Below are 26,151 nucleotides of genomic sequence, written 5' to 3' on the forward strand. Positions count from 1 at the left end.
GACTCCAACCCGTTCCACCAATGAGGACACGCGGAAATCCCCGCCCCCGGGCGTGAGCCAATGGAGCTGGCTGCGGGGGCGGCCACCACCTCCTGACGGCTGCGAGGTTTCACTGCAGGGGTGCCCCTGGGCTCAGTGACGCTGCGGCCGCCTTCTGCCTAGGTCCGAAGGCTTCGGGGCGGGGGTGCGGTCTTGCAATAGGAAGCTGAGCGTCTTGCAAGCTTCCCGTCGGCGCCAGCTACTCGGCCCCGCACCCTACCTGGTGCATTCCCTGGACACCTCCGGGGTGCCTACCTTGAGGTCCCCGGAGCCCCCTTCCTGCGCCAGCCATGCCTTTAAACCGCACTTTGTCCATGTCCTCACTGCCAGGACTGGAGGACTGGGAGGATGAATTCGACCTGGAGAACACAGTGCTCTTCGAAGTGGCCTGGGAGGTGGCCAACAAGGGTGAGCACGCCAGTAGTGGATGGGGACCCGGAACTCTGAGTTGTAGGAGGACGGGGCTACTAGGGGAACCCTTGGGACCTCAGGGCAAGGAGGCTGTGACTCCTGTGTCCTTGAGGGGCTGGGAGGCCGGAGGTGGGTTGGAGAGGGATGGTTAGTTTGACTTGCGATGAAAGGAGGCTGGAAGCCCGGGTTCTGGGTCTTAGGGAAGAGGGCGCTAAAAGGAGACTCCTAGGTCCTGGAGGGAGGCTTCCGAGAGACTAGATACCTGGGTCCTGAACAGGGAAGGGGATGGAGGGATGGGATTTCTGCGTGCAAACCTGGGAAGCTGCCGGGGTTTCAGACCTGTGACCCTAACAGCATAGTCTAGGGGATAAAACTCCAGATTTGAGAGAGAGCTGACTGGGAGATAGGAGGCCTGAGCGGCGATGGGAGGACCTGAGGACCTGGCTGCTTAAGAATAAAGATGGGACGGGCTGGAGACTCTAATCCTTAGATCCTACCGTGGGAGAGGCTTGCGGGCCTGAATGCCTGGGCTTTCAAGGAGCTGAGGGCCTGAGCTATTAGTTCCTAGGAGTAGAGGAGCCCGTGGCCTGGGACACGTGCATGCTGGAATATGGGAAGGCTGGGAAGTCCTGAGTTAGTCAGGGGCTGGGCCCTAGGATGGGAGGGGCCAGGAGCCCGCTTTTCTGTGTCTTGGGCTTCAAAAAGCTGAGGTTCTGGCCTTGGAGAAGGCTGGAGCTGAAATCCGCAGGAACAAGCCAATCTCACACCTCAAAGAGCAGGGTCTGGGGGGTTGTTTTGCTGGGTCTTGGAGGGGAAAGGGACTGTGTCTCCCAGGAGAACAGAGGGCCAATGAACACACAGCCGGATATCGCCAGGGCCTGGGCTCCAGGAGGGGAGGAGGCTGGGGGCTGGGGCTCCTGGGTCTGGGATGGGGTCATGGGAGAGGCAGGGCCCTGCATGTTCGTGTCCCTAGTCAGGGAGAGGAAATTGGGAGGCAGATCAGCAGGGTCCCTGGGGGCAGGGAACGACCATGCAGCCTTCTCTTGGGCAATGGTGAGACGCTGAATTGGCCATGAGGAGGTCTCCTTCATGGGGTTTTGGAGCCTGGCTGTGATTTAAACCCAGCTCCTGTGAGCTGGGAACTCGAAAACCTGGGTCCAGGTAGTCCTCAGGTCTGCCATCCTTAGAGCCCCAGTACCTAATTCCCTCTAACCCAGGGGTCCCAGCCCCCAGCTCCTTCTCTCTCACACCCAGAAGTCTAGCCTGAGCCCCTTCCTCCCTCAGAGTCCTGACCCCAGCCCCCTTCTCCCTTAGACCCAGGAGGACCGCCCCCCAGCCCCCCTGTTCCCTTCATCCAAGCCTCCAACCCCTGCTCCAAACTACGGGCTCCCAGTCCCCTCTTCCCCCTGAGCTAGCCGTCTGGGGCCTGAGTGCCCCCATATCCCCGGCCCACCCCACCCCAGGCCCCAGAACCATGGACCTCGGCCGGGGCCTGCCCTCACATGCTTGGGCCCGCAGTGGGTGGCATCTACACGGTGCTGCAGACGAAGGCGAAGGTGACGGGGGACGAATGGGGCGACAACTACTACCTGGTGGGGCCGTACACGGAGCAGGGCGTGAGGACCCAGGTGGAGCTGCTGGAGGCCCCCACCCCGGCCCTGAAGAACACACTGGATTCCATGAACAGCAAGGGTTGCAAGGTGGGACATGGTCCAGCCCAGGGCAGAAGGGGGTGGACAGCCTGCCGTCCGGGTGGGAGCCACAGACAGAGAGGGGGCAGGGCGGACAGCCCTAGCCAGAGAGCGAGGCAGGCTTGGACACAGGCAGGAGGTGTGATAGGACGCCCAGACAGATGCAGGGCCTGGAAGTGGGCGGGTGGATCCCAGACATGGGCAAATGGACAGACAGATGGCAAGTGTGAGGCAGACTGAGACGGAGATCCAAGAGGCCAAGGTCCTCACGCACAGAGAGAAAGAGAGCAAGATCGAAAGACAGCCTGGTCGACATGGCGAAACCCCGTCTCTACTAAAAATACAAAAATTAGCCAGGCGTGGTGGCGGGCGCCTATAATCCCAGCTACTCGGGAGGCTGAGGCAGGAGAATCGCTTGAACCCGGGAGGCGGAGGTTGCAGTGAACTGCGATTGGGCCGCTGCACTCCAGCCTGGGCGATGGAGCAAGACTGTCTTTCTCATTAAAGAAAGCCAGTCAGCCAGGCAGAGCTGGGGAGAAGTGGGCCTGGGTTCAGGCAGGAACAGGACTCTGGAGCCTGAAGTTCAAATTCACCCCTCCACTTGCCCCTGTGTGTCCTTGGCTAAGGGACATGCTAATAGCATCTACCTTCTAGAGGTGCCAGGAGGAGGAAGCAGTTAATAAGGATAAAGTGGTTAGTAGAGTTCTTGGCATGAAGTTAGCACAGTGTGTGGGCTGTGATTGTCATTGTTATTATGATCGTCATCATTATTGTTACTAACAGCCAAGCTTGGAGAGTGAGGGGGGCAGGCAGACAAAGGGAGAAGGGTGGATGGAGCCATGGGCAAGAGTAATAGACAGACTAGGGACAGAAGAGAGGCCGCCAGATGTTTCAGAAAGTCAGTCCTAGAAGGAGAGAGAAGCATGGAATATTGGGGAAGAGAGGAGAGGTCAGTGGACAGATCCACAGGACAGAGTCTGAGATGGGCAGATGAGGGATTAGAGAGGAGGGGGAGTTCCAGGGCCCCAGGATGAAGACGGAAAGAGACACACTGTTGTCCAAGGAGAAAGCCATCGGGCAGCAGGGCTGAGGGACAGACCGGTCCTGGCCGGGGACGGAGAGGCACTGTGATTCCTTCACTCATTCACAGCCTCTGGTTTGGGGTGGGGTCTGGACTCCATTCAGGCCTGACTGTGTCCCTAAGGGAACCCAGAACAGCCCAGTCCCTTCCTGAGGGCAGCTGCTTCCCACGTGCTGGGGGCCTAAGAATATCCCCCCCAGCAAAAGGGCAGACAACAGCTGGGAGGGGGAGGGACCTCAGATTGAGGCTCAGGGCAGGAAAAAGCCAGGTCGGCGAGGCGTGGGGCTTCTTCGCTGCTGTGGCAGCAGGCCCAGAACCAAGGCCACAGTCTCAGGGAGGAAAGCAGCCAACTGGAGAAATGTGGCAGAGGCAGAAGTGAGACAGCAAGTCTTAGAAACATGGCAGTGGCTAGAAAAATGCAGCCCTTGCCGGGCGCAGTGGCTCATGCCTATAATCCCAGCTCTTTGGGAGGCCGAGGCGGGCGGATCACAAGGTCAGGAGATGGAGACCATCCTGGCTAACACAGTGAAACCCCGTCTCTACTAAAAATACAAAAACTTAGCGGGGCGAGGTGGCGGGTGCCTGTAGTCCCAGGTACTCAGGAGGCTGAGGCAGGAGAATGGCGTGAACCCGGGAGGTGGAGCTTGCAGTGAGCCAAGATTGCGCCACTGCACTGCAGCCTGGGCGACAGGGCGAGACTCCATCTCAAAAAAAAAAAAAAGAAAAAAAGAAAAGAAAAATGCAGCCCTGGGGCATGGACAGAGGATGGGCTATGTTAGAAATGTGCAGCATGGCCGGGCGTGGTGGCTCATGCCTGGAATCCCAGCACTTCAGGAGGCCAAGGTGGGAGGATAGCGTGAGCCCAGGAGTTCGTGACCAGCATGGGCAACATGGTGAAACTCCGTCTCTACTAAAAATACAAAAAAATTAGCCAGGCGTGGTGGTGCGTGCCTGTGATCCCAGTTACTCAGGAGGCTGAGGTGGGAGGATGGGATGTCCAGGCTGTAGTGAGCCATGATTTTTCTTTTTTTTTTTTTTGGAGCTAGAGTCTCACTCTGTCGCTCAGGCTGGAGTGCAGTGGTGCAATCTCGGCTCACTGCAACCTCCGTCTCCCATGTTCAAGCAATTCTCCTGCCTCAGCCTCCCAAGTAGCTGGGACCTCAGGCGCATGCTGCCACACCCGGCTAATTTTTTGTATTTTAGTAGAGACAGGGTTTCACCATGTTGCCCAGGCTGGTCTCAAATTCCTGAGCTCAGGCAGTCTGCTTGCCTCAAGCTCCCAAAGTGCTAGGATTACAGGCAGGAGCCACTGTGCCCTGCCCAGTGAGCCATGATTGCACCACTGCACTCAAACCTGGGCAACTGGAGTGAGACCCTGTCAAAAAAAAAAGAAAGAAAGGAAAGAAAGAAAAAGAAAGGAGAGACGGAGGGAGGGAAGGAAGGGAAGGAGGGAGGAAGGTGTCTGTGTACTACAAAATGGGCCTATGGATAGAGGAAAGAGGTCACAGGTGACAGATATGTGACGAAAGGAAGAGAAACAAGGTGGCAAGGGGAAGAAAAGTGGCAGCATAGACAGTAAGAGAATAATTACAGGCTGGGTGCAGTAGCTCACGCCTGTAATCCCAGCACTTTGGTAGGCCGAGGCGGGTGGATCACTTGAGACCAGGAGTTTGAGACCGGCCTGGGCAACATGGTGAAACCCTGTCCTTATAAAAAATTTAAAAATTAGCCAGGCTGTGGTACCGTGTACCTGTGGTCCCGGCTATGTGGGAAGCTGCGGTGGGAGGATTGCTCGAGTCTGGGAGGTCGAAGCTTCAGTGAACCACAATTGCACCACTCCATTCCAGGCTGGAGGACAGAGCAAGACCCTGTCTCTGAAAATAAAAAAGGGCCTGGTTTGGTGGCTCACACTTCTAATCCAACACTTTGGGACGCTAAGCAGGAAAATTGCTTGAACATAGAAGTTCACGATCAGCCTGGGCAACATAGTGAGACCCCATCTCCACAAAAAATTGAAAACTTAGCCTGGCATGGTGGCCCACACAGAGCGAGACCCTGTCTCAAAACAAAAAAGAAACATCCCATGGAAGGAATTAGCATCAGAAAGAAAAGACAGTGGGAGATGCAGATGGTTGGTAAGAGAAATGTGGCAGCAAGTACAGAAACCAGGTAGCAGGTAGGAGAAATGATTTGCAGAGTGGTCAGACAGGGCAGTGGAGGCAGAGAGATAGGACATGTGATATGTGTGGTTATAAGCAGAGAAAGGAGGCAGCGAGTGGGAGAAGGGTAGCAGTTATAGGAATTAAACTGGGTGCGGTAGCTCAAGCCTGTAATCCCAGCACTTTGGGAGGCCGAGGTGGGTGGATCACAAGGTCAGGAGATCGAGAATATCCTGGCTAACACTGTGAAACCCTGTCTCTACTAAAAATACAAAACAAATTAGCCAGGCATGGTGGCGGGTGCCTGTAGTCCCAGCTACTTGGGAGGCTGAGGCAGGAGAATCACTTGAACCTGGGAGGCAGAGCTTGCAGTGAGCCAAGATCATGCCACTGCACTCCAGCCTGGGCGACAGAGCGAGACTCCACCTCAAAAAAAAAAAAAAAAAAGAAATTAAAGATGAGGCCGGGTGCGGTGGCTCAAGCCTGTGATCCCAACACTTTGGGAGGCCAAGGAGGGCAGATCACTTGAGGTCAGGAGTTTGATACCAGCCTGGCCAACATGGTGAAACTCCATCTCTACTAAAAATACAAAAAATTAGCCAGGTGTTGGGGTGGGTGCCTGTAATCCCAGCTACTTGGGAGGCTAAGGCAGGAGAATCGCTTCAACCTGGGAGGCGGAGGTTGCAGTGAGCTGAGATTGCGCCACTGCACTCCAGCCTGGGCCACAGAGCGAGACTCCATCTCAAAAAAAAAAGAAAGAAAGAAAGTAAGCAAGGGGCAGGGAAAATATTGCAACAGAGATGGAAAAAATGTGTGGCAGGAATAAATCATACAAATAGAAAAATAAAGCTAAGGCAGCAGGTGAGAAATTAGCAGCAGATACAGAAACAGAAGGTAAGGGAGCTAAGGCTTAAGTCTAGACATCTGCCTGCAAATGGGAGAACCACAGATGCACACATATGCGAGGTTGAAGCCCTGAGCTTCCCTATGATGCCCACCCCACCCCCTTCCAGGTGTATTTTGGGCGCTGGTTGATCGAGGGAGGCCCTCTGGTGGTGCTCCTGGATGTGGGGGCCTCAGCCTGGGCCCTGGAGCGCTGGAAGGGAGAGCTCTGGGATACCTGCAGCATCGGAGTGCCGTGGTACGACCGCGAGGCCAACGATGCTGTCCTCTTTGGCTTTCTCACCACCTGGTTCCTGGGTGAGGTAGGCCCCGTCTGACACGGTCCACCCATACCTGAAACTACAATGACCATCAACCCCTGGGCATTCTGGGAGCCATAGGGTCCTTTAATCCAAGGATTAGCCCTGGCCTTTGGGGACGTGGACATCCAGGGCCCAGGCTCTACTCTTGATGCCAACTTCATTTACTCCAGTCTTCCAAGCGCAGGGATTCTAGCTCAAAGTGAGGCAGGCGGGCTTATCCAAGGAATTCTGGGAGTTGTAGTTCTCTAGTGTGATATTGCTGGGCTCAGCTCTCAGATGCTGCCCTGGATGCTTATAAATCTCCAGCCTGACCTGGTTTTGACCCCCTTCTAGGTTTTAAAAGGCTCAAGAAGCTTAGTTTCCAGGCTGGATGCGGTGGCTCACGCCTGTAATCCCAGCACTTTGGGAGGCCGATGGGGGAAGATCACTTGAGGCCAGGAGTGCAAGATGGCCGAACCTCGTCTCTACTAAAAATACAAAAAAAATTAGTTGGGCATGGTGGTGGGCACCTATAATCCCAAATCCCAGCTACTTGGGAGGCTGAGACAGGATAATTGCTTAAACCTGGGAGGTGGGAATTGCAGTGAGCTGAGATCGTGTCACGGCACTCCAGCCTGGGCGACAGAGGGAAAAAAAAGCTTAATTTCCCATGCCCTGGGACAAATAATTCAGGAACTGGCTGCTCCTATGGCATTCTGGGAGTTGTAGTCCTTTTGCCAGTGTTGGGTGCAGACAGCATACCCTTGAGACAGGGGGTCTTTAGGGACTATGTCCAGGACCTGGGGATGTGAAAACTTCGGTCTTTCCAATCTTACCCTGCCAGGACTTAGAAGGCTGGCCAAAAGATCCTCACTTCTTGTCAACCCCTGGAGGGGCAATTACTTGAGCCCAGGAGTTCAAGACCAGCCTGGGGTGGCTCAGGGATTTACAGGTCCCCATCCGGTAGGGATTGCTGCAGTGGGCCGCCGCCCACTCTGTGCAGTACTGGTGACAGATTTGCCTCTCCTCGAGTGCTTGTCCCTATTGGGGATTGCCAGTTCTCTTCCCGACACTCGTGGAGACAGCAGCCCTGTCCCTGTTGCCCACAGTTCCTCGCGCAGAGTGAAGAGAAGCCACACGTGGTTGCTCACTTCCATGAGTGGTTGGCAGGCGTTGGACTCTGCCTGTGTCGTGCCCGGCGACTGCCTGTAGCAACCATCTTCACCACCCATGCCACGCTGCTGGGGCGCTACCTGTGTGCCGGTGCTGTGGACTTCTACAACAACCTGGAGAACGTGAGCTGGGACCGTGGCAGATGGGGGACTGCGAGTATGCCAGGGAAACCCAAAGTTCCAGGGGGCCCAAGGGGATGGCGCCCCCTCTTCTCCCAGGATCCAGGAGTCCAAGTCCCTAGACCCTTCCTACCTCAGACTCAATAATCTAGCCCCAGGCACCAGTTTATCTTAGGACCCCAGTGTCTGGACCTCCAGACTCTTCTCCCCAGTCCTTCTAACCTGAATGTTGTCCCCTCCCACCCAGTTCAACGTGGACAAGGAAGCAGGGGAGAGGCAGATCTATCACCGCTACTGCATGGAAAGGGCGGCAGCCCACTGCGCTCACGTCTTCACTACTGTGTCCCAGATCACCGCCATCGAGGCACAGCACTTGCTCAAAAGGAAACCAGGTAGGGGCTGGGCTGAAGTCCCCACACATGAATGAGGTAGGCAGCTGTCTATGCCAAAGCCAGTTGCTCGTCATCCCAAGAAACCCACTGTAAGCTGAAATAGCATAAACCGAAGATGTATTTCGGCTGGGCATGGTGGCTTATACCTGTAATCCCAGCACTTTGAGAGGCCAAGGCAGGAGGACCACTTGAACCCGGAAATTTGAGACCAGCCTGGGCAACATGGCGAATCCCTAGCTAACAAATTTGCCAGACTTTGTGGTGTGTGCCTGTATCCCTAGCGACTCAGGAGGCTGAGGTGGGAGGATTGCTCGAGCCTAGGAGGTCAAGGGTGCAGTGAGCTGTGATTGTGCCATTGCATGATTTGGGTGGTCCAGAGAGACCTTGTCACAGCCTGGGTGACAGTGAGACCCTGTCTCAAAAAATAAAAAAATGCATTTAATATACCTAACCTAGTGAACATCATAGCTTAGGCTAGTATACCTTAAATGTACCCAGAACACTTTATGTTAGCCTATAACCGGGCAAAATCATCTAATACAAACCTATTTTATTTTATTTTTATTTATTTATTTATTTATTTTTGAGACAGAGTCTCACTCTGTCACCCAGGCTGGAGTGCAGTGGCAGTATCTCAGCTCAGTACAAGCTCCGCCTCCCAGGTTCATGCCATTCTCCTGCCTCAGCCTCCCGAGTAGCTGGGACTACAGGCACCCACCTGACTAATTTTAATACAAACCTATTTTATAATAAAGTGTTGAATAGGCCGGGCACAGTGGCTCACACCTGTAATCCTAACACTTTGGGAGGCCGAAGCGGGCAGATGGGGAGGTCAGGAGATCGAGACCAGCCTGGCCAACATGGCGAAACTCCATCTCTACTAAAAATACAAAAATTAGCCTGGTGTGGTGGTGGGTGCCTGTAATCCCAGCTACTCGGGAGGCTGAGGCAGGATAATCACTTGAACCTGGGAGGCAGAGGTTGCAGTGGGCTGAGATCACACCACTGCACTCCAGCCTGGACGACAGAGCGAGACTCCATCTCAAAAAATAAAGTATTGGCCGGGCGTGGTGGCTCAAGCCTGTAATCCCAGCACTTTGGGAGGCCGAGACGGGCGGATCACGAAGTCAACAGATCGAGACCATTCTGGCTAACACGGTGAAACCCCGTCTCTACTAAAAAATACAAAAAACTAGCCGGGCGAGGTGGCGGGCGCCTGTAGTCCCAGCTACTCGGGAGGCTGAGGCGGGAGAATGGTGTAAACCCGGGAGGCGGAGCTTGCAGTGAGCTGAGATCCGGCCACTGCACTCCAGCCTGGGCCACAGAGCGAGACTCCGTCTCAAAAAAATAAAATAAAAAAATAAAATAAAATAAAATACTGAATATCTCATCAAAATCCAAAATTGGACACATGTGGATGTGTGTAAATTTCACACCATCATAAAGTTGAAAAATCACAAGTTGGCTGGGTGCGGTGGCTTACATCTGTAATCCCGGCACTTTGGGAGGCCGAGGTGGGCAGATCACCTGAGATCGAGTGCTCAAGACCAGCCTGGCCAACGAGGTGAAACCCCGTCTCTACCAAAAATACAGAAATTAGCTGGGCATGGTGGCCGGCACCTGTAATCCCAGCTACCCAGCTACTTGGGAGGCTGAGGCAGGAGAATCTCTTGAACCCAAGAGGTGGAGGTTGCAGTGAGCCAAGATTGTGCCACTGCACTCCAGTCTAGGCAACAAGAGCGCAACTCTGTCTCAAAAAAGAGAAGAAAAATCATAACTCGGACCATCCTAAGTCCTAAGTTGGGGGCCATCAGTTACCATTATTTTCCTAAATAATAGAGAACTACAGCTCCCAGAAGGCTGTGGGGGTCGTGACCTGTATTTGAGGCCCTCTGACTATATACTCTGGAGGCTAATGGGAGGTATAATTTCTTTCATGTTAATTTCAGATATGATATAATTCTATAATTGGCTAATGTAGATTGGTCTTATGAAAGGGAATGGAAGATCAGTGGACTTTGTTTTTGAAAAGGTAAGGTCGGAACTGGGCATTCTTCCCAGCCCTTGGTATCCCTTCTCAGTGAGTATAAGGTGAGAACTACAACTCCCAGAAAGCCTTTGACTGGTTAGCTCCATTTGTTCCCAGAACTTTGCCCTAGGAGCTGATGGGGGTTGTAGTTTTTCGTTGATATACTTTAATTTCTGTGAGGAAAAGAAATGATTGGGTCCCTGTAAGAGGCTTGGAAGTAGAGGATATATCCTAGGAGAAGCAGGACTTTGGGGATGTTTAATCATTTCCATCTCAGGGTGGACTAAGGGGAAACAAAAGAACTACAGCTTTCCCAGAATCACTAGTGTGGATCAGATCCCTGGAAGCCATTTGCAGGAGCCAAGGAGACTTATACTTGTGCTTGTGAACCTATGCAAGTAATATTAGGCAAGAAGGCATCTCGGAGTCAGGGTACATGTGTCACCAAGGGAACTGACCAGGCATGGTGGTTCACACCTGTAAACCCAGCACTTTAGGAGACCAAGGCAGGAAGACTGCTTGAAGCCAGGAGTTTGAGACCAGCCTGGGCAACATGACAAGACCCCATCACTACAAAAGTAAAATAAATAAATTAGCTGGGTGTGGTAGTACACGCCTGTAGTCCCAGCTACTTGGGAGGCTGAGGTGGGAGGATTGCTTGACCCCAGGAGGTCGGAGATGCTATGAGCTGTGATTGTGCCATTCACTGCTCTTCAGCCTGAGCGACAGAGAGAAACCCTGTCTCCAAAAAAAAAAAAAAAAAGGCGGGAGGGGGGACCTCATAGGAACGCTATTAAAACAAAGAAATTGCAAAAGGCAGATAAAGGGTGTTTTCTTCATGTATTCATTCAACCACAACATTGATCTGAATGAACAAATAAAACATGGGACCCTCACCCCCAATCCCAGATATTGTGACCCCCAATGGGCTGAATGTGAAGAAGTTTTCTGCCATGCATGAGTTCCAGAACCTTCATGCTCAGAGCAAGGCTCGAATCCAGGAGTTTGTGCGGGGCCATTTTTATGGGTACGTGGGGCATATACCTAGGTCTTAAGAGAGGAGGGCGTTGGGAGCCTAACCATCTAGGTCCGGGGGAGGGAGGGGGCGGCTGGGGGCCCAGACTCCTGGGTCTGAGGGAGGGGGCACCTGGGTATTTGGCCTCCTTAGTTCTTGAGCGCCGGAACAATGGGCTGAGGATTAAAGGAAAGCCCCATCTGAAGAGAAGAACTACAACTTCCAGGAGGCCCCATGATGCCTCTGTATTACCTAAGACATCCTCTGCCCCCACCCATAGCTTCTGGGATTTGTAGTTTTGAGGCCAGGGCTAGCAGGTGAGGGCTTTGGGCCTTACCGTGCCTTGTGGGTTCTTTAGGCATCTGGACTTCAACTTGGACAAGACCTTGTACTTCTTTATCGCCGGCCGCTATGAGTTCTCCAACAAGGGTGCTGACGTCTTCCTGGAGGCCTTGGCCCGGCTCAACTATCTGCTCAGAGTGAGGCCTGGGCTATGAGGGGACAGAGGGAGGGCAAGCAAAGCAGTTTATAACTGGGGAGAATAGCCAGGCGCAGTGGCTTACGCATGTAATCCCAACACTTTGGGAGGCCATGGCAGGAGGATCACTTGAGCTCAGGAGATGGAGACCAGCCTGGGCAACATGGTGAAACCCCATCTCTACAAAAAATATAAAAATTAAATTAGCCAGGCATGGTGGCTCACACCTGTAGTCCCAGCTACTAGGGAGGGTGAACGGGGAGGATCACGTGAGCCCGGGAGGCGGAGGTTGCAGTGAGCCGAGATCACACCACTGCACTCCAGCCTGGTCGACAGAAAAAGAACACTGTCTCAAAAACAAACACACAAACAAAACAAAAAATAACAGAGAGAACAGAAACCCAGGAAGCCAGGAAGATGGGGGTAGGAAAGCACCTGTGTGTGTTGGGGTGCCGTGAGGGGAGTATAGAGACCCAGAAAGAAGGGCAGAGTCCAAGTGGCGACTGTCCTATAATTCTCCTTGACAGGAAGGGGTATGGCAGGATCCCAGCAGTCTTGGCAGAAAGGCTGGCTGGTCCCAGGCTTCCCCGACACGATCCTGGCCTTCCCCTGCTTTCTTTCTGCGCAGGTGAATGGCAGCGAGCAGACTGTGGTTGCCTTCTTCATCATGCCGGCGCGGACCAACAATTTCAACGTGGAAACCCTCAAAGGCCAAGCCGTGCGCAAACAGCTTTGGTCAGCAGCCCTCACTCCAGACCCCGGCCCAGCCCACTCCCAGCTGTGTACTTTGGATCCTGTGTTTCTCCTAGAGTCTCAGCCTTTTTTTTTGTTTTGTTTTTGTTTTTGTTTTGAGACACTCTCACTCTGTCGCTCAGGCTGGAGTGCAGTGGTGCAATCTTGGCTCACTGCAACCTCCCGGATTCAAGCAATTCTCCTGCCTCAGCCTCCCAAGTAGCTGGGACTACAGGCACCCACTGCCACACCCGGCTCTTTTTTTTTTTTGAGACAGAGTCTCCCTCTGTCACCCACACTGGAGTGTACTGGCACGATCTTGGCCCACTGCAACCTCCGCCTCCTGGGTTCAAGCAGTTCTGCCTCAACCTCTCGAGTAGCTGGGACTACAGGTGTACGCCACCATGCCCGGCTAATTTTTGTATTTTCAGTAGAGACGGGGTTTCACCATGTTGGCCAGGCTGGTCTCAAACTCCTGACCTTGTGATCCGCCTGCCTCGGCCTCCCAAAGTGCTGGGATTACAGGCATGAGCCACCGCACCCGGCCTTTTTTTTTTTCTTCTTTTGAGATAGAGTCTTGCTTTGTCGCCCAGGCTGGAGTGCAATGGTGCGATCTCAACTCACTGCAACCTCCGCCTCCCGGGTTCAAGTGATTTTCCTGCCTCAGCCTCTCAAGTAGCTGAGTGCCACCACACCTGGCTAACTTTTTATTTTTATGAGAGATGGGGTTTCACTATGTTGGCCAGGCTGGTCTTGAACTCCTGACTTCAGGTGATCCACCTGCCCGGCCGAGGAATCCTCCCTGGGATTCCAGGCGTGAGCCACTACACTTACCTTTTTTTTGTATTTTTAGTAGATACGGGGTTTCACCATGTTGGCGAGGCTGATCTCAAAACACCTGACCTCAGGTGATCCAGCCATCTCAGCCTCCCAAAGTCCTGGGATTCCAGGCGTGAGCCACCATGCCTTGCCTTTTTTTGTATTTTTAGTAGAGACAGGGTTTCACCATGTTGGCCACGCTGATCTTGTACACCTGACCTCAGGTGATCCAGCCGCCTTGGCATCCCAAAGTGCTGGGATTACAGGGGTGAGCCACTGTGCCCAGCTTAGTTTCTTTTTCTTTTCTCTGATTTTTTTGTTTTTTGTTTGTTGTGTTTTTTTGAAACTCTGTCTCAAAAAAGTCTCTGTCGCCCAGGCTGGAGTGCAGTGGCGTGATCTCGGCTCACTACAATCTCCACCTCCCAGCGAACCTCAGTTTCTTCATCTGTAAAACCGTTCACTCATTAGCAGCAGATGCTGAGTATCTACTATGTGCTGACTAATTTTTATATTTTTAGTACCAATGAAATTTCACCATGTTGACCAGACTGGTCTCGAACTCCTGACCTCAAGTGATCCGCCCTCAGGTATTCCAGGTCCTGGGAATACGCTGTGAACCAGAAAGATAAGATCCCTTTCTTCATGGAGCTTGTGTGCTAGAAAATCCTGTAGATGGAATATACTTTCGGGCAAAAATAAAGCAGAACTGGAATATGAGACGGGGTTGTCAGGACAGGCCACACTGAGAAAGTGTTATTGGGCAGAGACGAGGGAAGGTGATGAGGGAACAAACCCTGTGGGTATCTGGGGGACAGTGAATGCAAAGGCCCTGAGGCATGATTGAGACACGGTGGTAGGCCCATGGGGCTAGAGCGGCATGTTTCATAGAGAAGGGGTAGAAAGTGAGGCAGGATGGTGGGGTGCTCCTGTAGTCCCAGCTACCTGGGAGGCTAAGGCAGGAGGATCATTTCAGCCCTGGAGGTTGAGGCTGTAGTGAGGCATGATTGTGCCACTGCACTCCAGCCTAGGCGACAGAGTGAGACTCTGTCTCAAAAATAGAAAAAAGAAGTTAGGCGTGGTGGCTCACACCTGTAATCCGAGCACTTTGGGAGGCTGAGGTGGGTGGATCACCTGAGGTCGGAAGTTTGAGACCAGCCTGACCAACATGGTGAAAGCCCGTCTTTACTAAAAATACAAAAATTAGCTGGGCGTGGTGATGCACATCTGTAGTCCTAGCTACTCAGGAGGCTGAGGCAGGAGAATCGCTCAAACCGGGAGGCAGAGGTTGCAGTGAGCCACGATCATGCCAATACACTCCAGCATGGGTGACAGCCAGACTCGGTCTCAAAAAAAAAAAAAAAAAAAAGAAAGAGGAGGCTGGGCGTGATGACTCACAATCCCAGCACTTTGGGAGGCTGAGGCAGGCGGATCACTTGAGGTCAGGAGTTTGAGACCAGCCTGGTCAACATGGTGAAATCCCATCAGTACTAAAAATATAAAAATTAGCCAGACGTGGTGGCGCACGCTTGTAATGGCAGCTACTCAGGAGGCTGAGACAGGAGAATTTCTTGAACCTAGAAAGTGGCTGAGATTGCGCCAGCCTGGGCAACAGAGCGAGACTCTGTCTCAAAAGAAAAAAAAAAAAAGAAAGAAAAACAAACGAGGCCAGAGCTATGGGAGGATTTTAAGTAGAAGAGTGACTGTGGGGTGTCATGTGACACTGCTAGTTTTATTTGTGTGCCTAAATGGTCCTTTTTCAGAATCTTACTTTCTTTTCGTATAAAATGGGACTTAGCGTTGCCATCTGCAGGACAAGTACAAGTCCTAATAATAGTTGACATTTCTAGAAGGCTTGCTATGTGTACTTTTTCACATGACATCATTGGGTCCTCATTGCAAACCTCTGAGGTTGATTCTATTTTCATCCTCATCTGAAAAATGAGTCACTGCAGTCAGAGAGGGAAGGCCAACTGTCCCTGACCACACAGCTGATGTCAGGCACGTGGGATCTAAGCCTTCCAGGGCCTGCCCCCTGGGTCCCCATCCTCCAGCTTGGAGGCCCCAGGGCACGGCTTCCCTGCTCACACCTCAGTTTCCCTGCTATCCTAGAAACCTAAGAGTAGCCGGGCACGGTGGCTCACGCCTGTAATCTCAGCACTTTGGGAGGCCGAGGTGGCCAGTTACCAATCAGAGGTCAGGAATTCGACACCAGACTGGCCAACATGGTGAAACCCCGTCTCTGCTAAAAATACAAAAATTAGCCAGGCATAGTGGCAGGTGCTTGTAATCCCAGCTACTCAGGAGGATGAGGCAGGAGAATTGCTTAGACTTGGGAGGCAGAGGTTGCAGTGAGCCAAGATCGTACCACTGCACTCCAGTCTGGGTGACAGAGTAACTCTGTCAAAAAAAAAAAAAAAAATGAAGAAATAAACTTCCGGTGTGGTGGCTGAAGCCTGTAATCCCAGCACTTTGGGAGGCCAAGGTGGGCAGGTCATCTGAGGTCCGGAGTTTAAGACCAGCCCGACCAACATGGAGAAACCCTGTCTCTACTAAAAATTAGTCAGGCATGGTGGCACATGTCTGTAATCCCAGCTACTTGGGAGGCTGAGGCAGGAGAATCGCTTGAACCCAGGAGGCGGAGGTTGCGGTGAGCTGAGATCGCGCCATTGTACTCCAGCCTGGGCGACAAGAGCCAAACTCTGTCTCAAAATAAACAAACAGACTAAAGGAGCCTAACAGTAAATGGCAGCTGGTGTGTATGTGACCCTGTTGCTCTGCTTCCTCCAGGGACACGGCCAACACGGTGAAGGAGAAGTTCGGGAGGAAGCTTTACGAATCCTTACTGGTGTGAGTGCCCCGCCCTCAGCCCTGTGCCCTCCTAGGCCCTGACTAAGCCCTCTCATCACTCCGTTCTCACATGCATGCCCCTGCTTGCCTTGCAGTGGGAGCCTTCCTGACATGAACAAGATGCTGGATAAGGAAGACTTCACTATGATGAAGAGAGCCATCTTTGCAACGCAGGTATGGATTGGTCCTCTGTGCAGAGAGATGGCAGTTCCCGGCAGCCTCAGAGGCAGCTTGCCACGCCAGCTCAGACCCCAGAGATTGCCGGGAGTGCTGTTTTCTCCTGCAGCCCTTTATTAAGGGATCTATTCTGAGATCCACAGAAGGGCATGTGCTGACTGGTACAACTTCACCTACGGAGGCACAACATGGTGAAATCCCGTCTCTACTAAAAATACAAAAATTAGCCAGGCGTGGTGGTGGGTACCTGTAATCCCAGGTACTTGGGAGGCTGAGGCAGGAGTATCGCCTGAACCTGGGAGGCGGAGGTTGCAGTGAGCTGAGATGGCGCCACTGCACTCCAGCCTGGGCGACAGAGTGAGACTCCGTCTCAAAATAAATAAATACAATAAAAATAAATAAATAAGCTTCCCTTTGCTCACTGACCCCAGAGTCCCAGAGAAGCCACACCTCCCAGCAACCCCCATGGCAGAATAAGCTACAGAAAACAGCCCACCCTAAGTGCCTCCCTAAGTGAAGTTGTACCAGTGAAGTGCAGTGGCACGATCTCGGCTCACTGCAAGCTCCGCCTCCCGGGTTCCCGCCATTCTTCTGCCTCAGCCTCCCAAGTAGCTGGGACTGCAGGTGCCCACCACCATGCCTGGCTATTTTTTTTGTAATTTTAGTAGAGACGGGGTTTCATCATGTTAGCCACGATGATCTCGATCTCCTGACCTTGCCGTCCTCCCGCCTCAACCTCCCAAAGTGCTGGGATTACAGGCGTGAGCCACTGCGCCTGGCGATTGGAGGTGAATTTTCATAAGGAAACTATAACTCCCAGCAGCCTCCAAAGCTTGCTGCCATCTTGGTACAGTCTCCACCCCCATTGACTGAGGATAGTTATACTTTCTTTGGGTTTCTTTAATGATAGAGCCCAGAGTACATAACAAGATAGGTACAACTCCTCATAGTCCTTGGAGGTAAGGGAGTTGGTAACACTAGCATTGCCTCAAAGACAGCTGGGAATTGTAGTTCTTTTTTTTTTTTTTTTTTTTAATTGAGACGGAGTTTTGCTCTGTCTCCCAGGCTGGAGTGCAGTGGCGCAATCTCGGCTCACTGCAAGCTCTGCCTCCAGGGTTCATGCCATTCTCCTGCCTCAGCCTCCCGAGTAGCTGGGACCACAGATGCCTGCCACCACGCCTGGCTATTTTTTGTGTTTTTAGGGGTTTTACTAGAGCCTGGTGGATCCACAACTCCTAGTAGTCACTGGGGTTTGCTGCTCCTTGGCCTAGTGGCACTTGTGACCTCCTTGGCTTCCCCAGGGTCAGCATGGCTCATGGGGAAGTAGGGAGTTCTCTGTCCCTTCTATGACCCCCTACCCTTCTTGTGGCTCCTACAGCGGCAGTCTTTTCCCCCTGTGTGCACCCACAATATGCTGGATGACTCCTCAGACCCCATCCTGACCACCATCCGCCGCATCGGCCTCTTCAATAGCAGTGCCGACAGGGTGAAGGTGAGGGCGTTTGGTCAGGGCTGGGTTGGGCACGGCAGAGGGAAGGGGTTGGGTCCTGGGTCTCACACACTCCATTCCCCCATACGTTTTATCAGATGCGTTGCTGTGGTTAGAAGGAACCCTGGCTTCAAACAGACCTGGGTTTGAACACTGGTCCTGCCAAACACATGCTGTGTGATGCTAGACAAGCTTTTTACCCTCTCTGGGCCACCTTGGGATCTCAGGGCTTAGCTAAATAAGGCGCCTGGGCTGAGCCCTTCTTTTTCACTACCAGGTGATTTTCCACCCGGAGTTCCTCTCCTCCACAAGCCCCCTGCTCCCGGTGGACTACGAGGAGTTTGTCCGTGGCTGTCACCTTGGGGTCTTCCCATCCTACTATGAGCCTTGGGGCTACACGCCAGGTGAGTGTAGTGGGCAGGGGACAGCGTGGTCATGGCGTTCTAGTCAGAGCTAGCATGTCCTGGGGCAAGGCACTGGCCTTCTCTGAGCCTGTTGCCTTCTTGGCAAAACAGGAACAATGGTAATCATCTGTTCTGCTACAGCGCCTGCTTTGGTGATACAATAGCTCATGTATTGAGAAACTAGAAGACTGACTTTTGAGGACTAGTTAGTGTCAAATGGATATCGCAGGTCACACTGATTTGTCCCAGTGCATGGGCATTTGGCCCTCCAAATAGCAGCAATGAAACGCACAATTCACAAACACAGCTGAGTGTGGCCAAGTCTCCTCGCAAGACATTCCCAGTGCCCATTGACTCTACCTTCCTCTTATTGGTTCAGATTAGCCAATGTTTTTAAAGCTAAATAAGCCCGGGCGTGGTGGCTCATGCCTGTAATCCTAACACCTGGGGAGGCCAAGATGGGCAGATCAGGAGGTCAGGAGTTTGAAATCAGCCTGGCCAATATGGTGAAACCCTGTCTGTACTAAAAATACAAAAATTAGCCAGGTGTGGTGGTACGCACCTGTAGTCCCAGCTACTCGGGAGGCTGAGGCAGAGAATTGCTTGAACTTGGGAGGTGGAGGTTGCAGTGAGCTGAGATCACGCCACTGTGCTCCAGCAGTGCAGTGCTCTGGGCAACAGAGCAAGACTCCGTCTCAAAAATAAAGAAAGAAATAAATAAATGAAAGCTAAATAAGTGCCGTTTCCTAATTTATTAGTCATTTAACAAGTCTTGCAAACTGTACTGGCATGATAATTAGGAGTCATGTGGTCAGCCCTAATTCCCTTTTTCCCATAGGGCTTGTTTTATAGATAGATAGATTGACAGATAGTATTAGTCTGTTTTTACACTGCTATATATAAAAAAAATATCCAAGACTGGGTAATTTATCATGGAAAGAGGTGTAATTGACTCACAGTTCCACATGGCTGGGGAGGCCTCAGAAAACTCAGTCATGGCAGAAGGGGAAGCAAGGAGCTTCTTCACCTGGCGGCAGGAAAGAGAAGTATGTGAGGGGCAGGAAAAACGAACATTTATAAAACCATGAGATCTTGTGAGAATTCGCTCACTAGCATGAGAACAGCAGGGGGGGAAACCACCCCTATAATCCAATCATTTCCCTCCCTCGACACGTGGGGTTACATTTCAAGATAAAATTTGGTGGGGAGGGGGAACACAGAGTCAAACTATATCATAAATATATATTTAATACTTTTTACTATTTGTTTGTTTTTTGAGATGGGGATATTACTATGTTGCCCGGACTCACCTGGAACTCCTAGGTTCAGGTGATGCTCCTGCCTCAGCCTCTTGAGTATCTGTTTTCCTCATTACAGGCGCACCCCACCATGCCTCACAGACCTATTTTTTATATGTGTATATATATATATATATATATTTTTTTTTTTGAGTTTTTTTTTTTGAGATGGAATTCTCGTTTTTCACCCAGGCTGGAGTGCAGTGGCCGGATCTCAGCTCACTGCAAGCTCCGCCTCCCGGGTTCACGCCATTCTCCTGCCTCAGCCTCCCAAGTAGCTGGGACTACAGGCGCCCGCCACCTCGCCCGGCTAGTTTTTTGTATTTTTTAGTAGAGACGGGGTTTCACCGTGTTAGCCAAGATGGTCTCGATCTGCTGACCTCGTGATCCACCCGTCTCGGCCTCCCAAAGTGCTGGGATTACAGGCTTGAGCCACCGCGCCTGGCCCAGACCTATTATATTTAGTGCCTATTTTTGCAGTTTACAGAGGTTTTTAGAAACACTTAAATAAGAATTATAGATCAGGCCAGGCATGGTGGTTCACGCCTATAATCCCAGCACTTTGGGAGGCCAAGGTGGGAGGATCACTTGAGGACAGGAGTTTGAGATCAGCCTGGCAAACATGGTGAAACCCTATCTCTACTAAAAATACAAAAGTTAACTGGGCATGGTGGCAGGCACCTGTAATCCCAGCCCCTCAGGAGGTTGAGGTGGGAGAATTGTTTGAATCCCAGAGGCAGAGGTTGCAGTGAGCCAAGATCGCGCCACTGCACTCCAGCCTGGGCAACAGAGTCAGACCCTGTCTAAAATAATAATAATAATTATTATTATTATTATAGGTCAGGAGCAGTGGCTCACACCTATAATCCTAGCACCTTGGAAGGCTGAGGTGAGAGGATAACTTGAACCCAGGACTTGTCCAGAACTCCAGTCTGGACAACATGGTGAGACCCTGTCTCTATAAAAGATTTTTTTTCTTTTTTTTTTGAGACGGAGTCTTGCTCTATCGCCAGGCTGGAGTGCAGTGGCACAATCTTGGCTCACTGCAACCTCCGCCTCCCGAGTTCAAGTGATTCTCCTGCTTCAGCCTCCGGAGTAGCTGGGACTATAGGCGCGTGCCACCCCACCCAGCTAATTTTTGTATTTTTAGTAGACACGGTTTCACCATGTTGGCCAGGATGTTTTTTTTTTTCTTCTTGACCTCGTGATCCACCCGCCTCGGCCGCCCAAAGTGCTGGGATTACAGGCATAAGCCACCATGCCTGGCCGTTTTTTTTTTTTTTTTTTTTTTTAGCCAGGCATAGTGTTGTGTACTTGTAGTCCCAACTACTTGGGTGGCTGAGGTGGGTGAATTGCTTGAGCTTAGGAGGTCAAGGCTGCAGTGAGCTGTGATCAAGCCACTGTCCTCCAGCTTGGGTGACAAAGTGAGACTTTGTCTCAAGAAAAAAAAAAAAAATAGCATTGGGCCAGGCGCACTGGCTCGCGCCTATAATCTCACCACTTTCAGAAGCCAAGATGGGTGGATCACCTAAGGTCAGGAGTTTGAGACCAGCCTGACCAAAATGGTGAAACCCCGTATCTACTAAAAATACAATATTTAACTGGGCATGGTGGTGTGCGCCTGTAGTCCCAGCTACTCGGGTGGCTAAGGCACCAGAATCACTTGAACCTGGGAGGTGAAGGTTGCAGTGAGCCGAGATTGTGCTACTGCACTACAGTTTGGGTGACAGAGTGAGACCCTGTCTCAAAAGGAAAAAAAAAAAGCCTAAAAATCCATCAAAAAATTATAGTACATTCCTTGAACTATTTCTCAAGGTTGTTAAAGGTATTAAACAAGACGCAGTAGATGCTCTGTACACAGGGATACTAATAATGAGAGACCTTATCTTACCCCCCATCAAAATAGACTAAGTCATGCAAATCAAAACCACAATGAGATACCATCTCACACCAGTTAGAATGGCGATCATTAAAAAATCAGGAAACAATAGGTGTTGGAGAGGATGTGGAGAAATAGGAACACTTTTACACTGTTGGTGGGATTGTAAACTAGTTCAACCATTATGGAAAACAGTATGGCGATTCCTCAAGGATCTAGAACTAGATGTACCATATGACCCAGCCATCCCACTACTGGGTATATACCCAAAGGATTATAAATTATGCTACTACAAAGACACATGCACACGTATGTTTATTGCGGCACTATTCACAATAGCAAAGACTTGGAATCAACCCAAATGTCCATCAGTGACAGACTGGATTAAGAAAATGTGGCACATATACACCATGGAATACTATGCAGCCATAAAAAAGGATGAGTTTGCGTCCTTTGTAGAGACATGGATGCAGCTGGAAACCATCATTCTTAGCAAATTATCACAAGAAGAGAAAACCAAACACCGCATGTTCTCACTCATAGGTGGGAACTGAACAATGAGCTCACTTGGACTCGGGAAGGGGAACATCACACACTGGGGCCTATCATGGGGAGGGGGGAGGGGGGAGGGATTGCATTGGGGAGTTATACCTGATATAAATGATGAATTGATGGGTGCTGACGAGTTGATGGGTGCAGCACACCAACATGGCACATGTATACATATGTAACCTGCACGTTATGCACATGTACCCTAGAACTTAAAGTATAATAAAAAAAAAAAAATAGAGACTAAGTCTGTACAAGATACTGGCACAAGAAAGGATCTTACAGGTTGTGAACAATTAAGTAGAATGATGGACCTTGGCCCAATCCTACAGGTTGTGAGAGTTAAGTCAAATGGACATTGGGACGCTCAATAAATTAGCATCCTTATCTCCCAACTATAGACCTTCCCGCATCCCGAGACCTTGGAGCAAGAGCAAGTAATTCTCTTTTCTGAGCTTCTTAGCGTCCCCTCTGAGAAACAGGGAAATGCACAACTTGGTTGTGGGGGCTCAGCGATGCTCCGCACCGCGCCTGGCACTTGGTACAGGCACTGGTAGAGGGCGCTGTTGAGGCGTCTATTGCGATGAAGACGGTAGGAGATGGGGGAAGCTAAGTGGGTCTCTTTCCTGCCTTCCCGCAGCTGAGTGCACGGTTATGGGCATCCCCAGTGTCTCCACCAATCTCTCCGGCTTCGGCTGCTTCATGGAGGAACACATCGCAGACCCCTCAGCTTACGGTCAGCGCCCAGGCCCCTGAGGATTCCAGAAGGGGGCTTGAGAGCCGGGACTCCTGGATCCTGGGAAGGAGCTTGCACCCTTGGGGACCAGGGGCACCAGGAAATGGGGGGGCTCTCGGGTCCCTGGGAGAGGAGGGGTCCTGGTGCCACAGAGTCCTGGAGACAATGAAGATCTCCCCAGGACATTTTCTGAACCCAGGTCCTGGCCTCCGCAGGTATCTACATTCTCGACCGGCGGTTCCGCAGCCTGGATGATTCCTGCTCGCAGCTCACCTCCTTCCTCTACAGCTTCTGTCAGCAGAGCCGGCGGCAGCGTATCATCCAGCGGAACCGCACGGAGCGCCTCTCCGACCTTCTGGACTGGAAATACCTAGGCCGGGTAGGACCTCCCCCCGACTTCCTACCCTCTCCTGGGAAATCAGCCGCTCCTGGCTCTGGGTCTTTGGTGCAGGGTGAAGGGTCTCATTGAACCAGGCCGATCGCGGTGGTGGCTCATCCCTGTAATCCCAGCACTTTGGGAGGCCTAACAGGGAGGATCGCTTGAGCTCAGGAGTTAAGAGACCAGCCTGGGCAACATTTTATTTCTACTAAAAAAAAAAAAAATCAGCCGAGTGTGGTGGTGCGTGCCTGTAGTACCAGCTACAGGGGAGGCTGAGGTGGTAGAGTCTCTTGAGCCCCGGAGGTTGAGGCTGCAGTGAGCCTTGATCAATCCCACTGCACTCCATCCTAGGGTAACAGAGCAAGACCCTGTTTAAAAAGAAAAAAAAGGCCGGGCGCGGTGGCTCAAGCCTGTAATCCCAGCACTTTGGGAGGCCGAGACGGGCGGATCACGAGGTCAGGAGATTGAAACCATCCTGGCTAACACGGTGAAACCCCGTCTCTACTAAAAAAATACAAAAAATCAGCGGGGCGAGGTGGCGGGCGCTTGTAGTCCGAGCTACTCGGGAGGCTGAGGCAGGAGAATGGCGTAAACCTGGGAGGCGGAGCTTGCAGTGAGCTGAAATCCGGCCACTGTACTCCAGCCTGGGCGGCAGAGTGAGACTCCGTCTCAAAAAAAAAGAAAAAAGAAAAAAGAAAAGGAAAAAAAGAACATTGGTGAGGGATGCTCATTTGCATAAAGGTGTGGCCAAAGAGGTGCCTGACTTGAGAATTCGGCCCCTGTTTGAGGGGTGTGGCTCAGAAACTGTCCATTCATAGGTCTGCTTATTTACATAAGGGGTGGAGTCAGATGGATTATTTGCATGAGGCAGGCTCAGTGGTGCAGCAGGGTGTGCTCATCTGCATAAAGGGTATGGCCAGGAGCCCCATCATCTGCCTAGGAGTGGGGCCTGGCTCTCACGTCCTCTGCCCCCTCCCTTCCTTTCCCCTAGTACTATATGTCTGCGCGCCACATGGCGCTGTCCAAGGCCTTTCCAGAGCACTTCACCTACGAGCCCAGCGAGGCGGATGCGGTGAGTGGACCCTGGATTTCTGCTTAGCCAGGGGCTAAAGGGCTGGGGGTTCCTCCTGGAGTGGGAAGGCCTAGAGGTGGCTGGATGCCTGGGTGGGACTGTGAGGTCCTCAGCTCACCCTGGTTTGCACCCATATCCCCCTATGCAGGCCCAAGGGTACCGCTACCCACGGCCGGCCTCGGTGCCACCGTCACCCTCGCTGTCACGACACTCCAGCCCGCACCAGAGCGAGGACGAGGAGGATCCCCGGAACGGGCCTCTGGAGGAAGACAGCGAGCGCTACGATGAGGACGAGGAGGCCGCCAAGGACCGGCGCAACATTCGTGCACCAGAGTGGCCGCGCCGAGCGTCCTGCACCTCCTCCACCAGCGGCAGCAAGCGCAACTCTGTGGACACAGCCACCTCCAGCTCGCTCAGCACCCCCAGCGAGCCCCTCAGCCCCACCAGCTCCCTGGGTGAGGAGCGTAACTAAGTCCCCCCCACCACACTCCCTGCCTGTCCTGCCTCCCTGCTCCAGAGAGAGGATGCAGAGGGGGGCTGCTCCTAAACCCCTGCTCCAGATCCGCACTGGGGTTGGCCCCGCAGTGCCCTCCCTCAGTCCGCCAAACACTCCAGCCCCTCCACCTCCACTTTCCAAGTTCCTGCACTCCAGAATCCACAAAGCCGTGCCTTTCTCTGATTCCAGAGTGCAAAATCCGCGCCCTGGAATCCCCTGGGCCTGGACCGCTTCCCAGAGGCCAGGAATCTGCCATTACTCTGCGGTGGTGCCAGAGGTTTTAGGAAACCTGGCATGGTGCTTTCAGGTCTGGGGCTCCTAGAGCCCCCGTGAGGCTTGCAAATTCTACAGCATACAGAGCAGGCCACGCTCAGGCCCGGCATGCGGGCCACCAAGTGCTGGAAACCACGTGGTGTCCCTGCAAATGGTGCAATCAAGTCCAGAGCCGGGGCACTTTTCAGAGTTTGAAGGTAACTGAGAGCAGATGGTCCTCCATTTCAACTCCAGAACTTGGGCTCTGGGATGGGCTCATGTTCTAGCGCTCCCTGGCATGTCAGAGTCAGGCTCTGCCTGGAGGATCCCTCCATCCGGCTCCTGTCATGCCCTACACTTTGGCCAAGCCAGAGGTGGCAGAACCACTTGGCTGCTCATTCCTTCTGGAGGACACACAGTCTCGGTCCAGATGCCTTCCTGCCTTTCTGGCCTTTTCTGGACCAGATCCTACTCCTCCTTTCTTTATCTGAGATCTCCCTCCAGGGAATCTGCCTGCAGAGGACAGAGCTGGCTGTCTACCCCCACCCCGACCTGGCTTATTCCCAACCGCTCAGCCCACTGTGAAACCACTAGGTTCTAGGTCCTGGCTTCTAGATCTGGAACCTTACCATGTTGCTGCATACTAGTCCCTTTCCCATGATCCGGAACTGAGGTCACTGGGTTCTAGAACCCCCACATTTACCTCGAGGCTCTTCCATCCCCAAACGGTGCCCTGCCTTCAGCTTTGGTGAAAAGGAGGGACCCTCATGTGTGCTGTGCTGTGTCTGCACCGCTTGGTTTGCAGTTGGGAGGGGAGGGCAGGAGGGGTGTGGTTGGAGTGTGTCCGGAGATGAGATGAAAAAAATACATCTATATTTAAGAATCCCAGGTGTGGTCAGACATGAATACTTGGTGGGCCTGGGTCTGACGTCCCCCCAGTGCCACCCCTTCCCTGGTCTGAGCTCATCCTCCTATTCTAGAGAGACTTGGATTTTACTGTTCTAAAATTCCAGTGTCATTCACGGAAGGTACCTCTGATTGCTTACTTGGGCCTTGATTTGCAAGTGGCAAAAATTTGGCTTAAGACATCTTTGGCATAAAGGGGCTATGTGACTAGGAAGAAGATCTATAGGACAGCTGTGAACCTTGTGTAGCTTTTTTTTTTTTTTTTTTTTTGAGACGGAGTCTGGCTCTGTCACCAGCCTGGAGTGCAGTGGAGAGCAATCTCGGCTCACTGTAACCTCCGCCTCC

At 52.2% G+C, this 26,151-nt stretch overlaps 1 protein-coding gene and 1 long non-coding RNA gene across 3 annotated transcripts; one reads left to right on the plus strand and one right to left on the minus strand.

Moving 5' to 3' along the window:
* Window positions 1-73: 73 nt before the first annotated feature.
* On the plus strand, window positions 74-25,788 carry GYS1 (glycogen synthase 1). Of its 2 annotated transcripts, none has more exons than XM_023182571.1 (16): window positions 74-447; window positions 1,969-2,150; window positions 6,395-6,586; window positions 7,675-7,860; window positions 8,105-8,249; window positions 11,188-11,305; window positions 11,652-11,772; window positions 12,400-12,506; window positions 16,110-16,169; window positions 16,265-16,343; window positions 17,725-17,838; window positions 18,113-18,239; window positions 22,606-22,701; window positions 22,917-23,080; window positions 24,072-24,152; window positions 24,301-25,788. In XM_023182571.1, the coding sequence occupies exons 1-16, from the start codon at window positions 330-332 to the stop codon at window positions 24,622-24,624; spliced, it is 2,214 nt and encodes a 737-aa protein (XP_023038339.1). In that variant the 5' UTR covers window positions 74-329; the 3' UTR covers window positions 24,625-25,788. The 2 variants fall into 2 exon arrangements, with proteins under 2 accessions (XP_023038339.1, XP_023038340.1); XM_023182572.2 differs by having other exon boundaries at window positions 83-447; window positions 1,914-2,150; window positions 24,301-25,783.
* On the minus strand, window positions 11,100-19,666 carry LOC111520087. Its single transcript, XR_002724555.3, has 2 exons — window positions 19,197-19,666; window positions 11,100-11,784 (listed from the first exon to the last, which is right to left on the minus strand). It is a non-coding gene; the product is annotated as an uncharacterized LOC111520087 (long non-coding RNA).
* Window positions 25,789-26,151: the final 363 nt, after the last annotated feature.

The sequence above is a fragment of the Piliocolobus tephrosceles genome, chromosome 21 (genome assembly GCF_002776525.5).
Source record: "Piliocolobus tephrosceles isolate RC106 chromosome 21, ASM277652v3, whole genome shotgun sequence".
Taxonomy (NCBI): domain Eukaryota; kingdom Metazoa; phylum Chordata; class Mammalia; order Primates; family Cercopithecidae; genus Piliocolobus; species Piliocolobus tephrosceles.

Coding starts and splice junctions, on each gene's coding strand:
- GYS1 (XM_023182571.1), top strand. CDS start 330: ATGCCTTTAAACCGCACTTTGTCCATGTCCTCACTGCCAGGACTGGAG. Junction 448..1,968: donor CTGGGAGGTGGCCAACAAGG/GTGAGCACGCCA, acceptor TTGGGCCCGCAG/TGGGTGGCATCTACACGGTG. Junction 24,153..24,300: donor AGCCCAGCGAGGCGGATGCG/GTGAGTGGACCC, acceptor CCCCCTATGCAG/GCCCAAGGGTACCGCTACCC.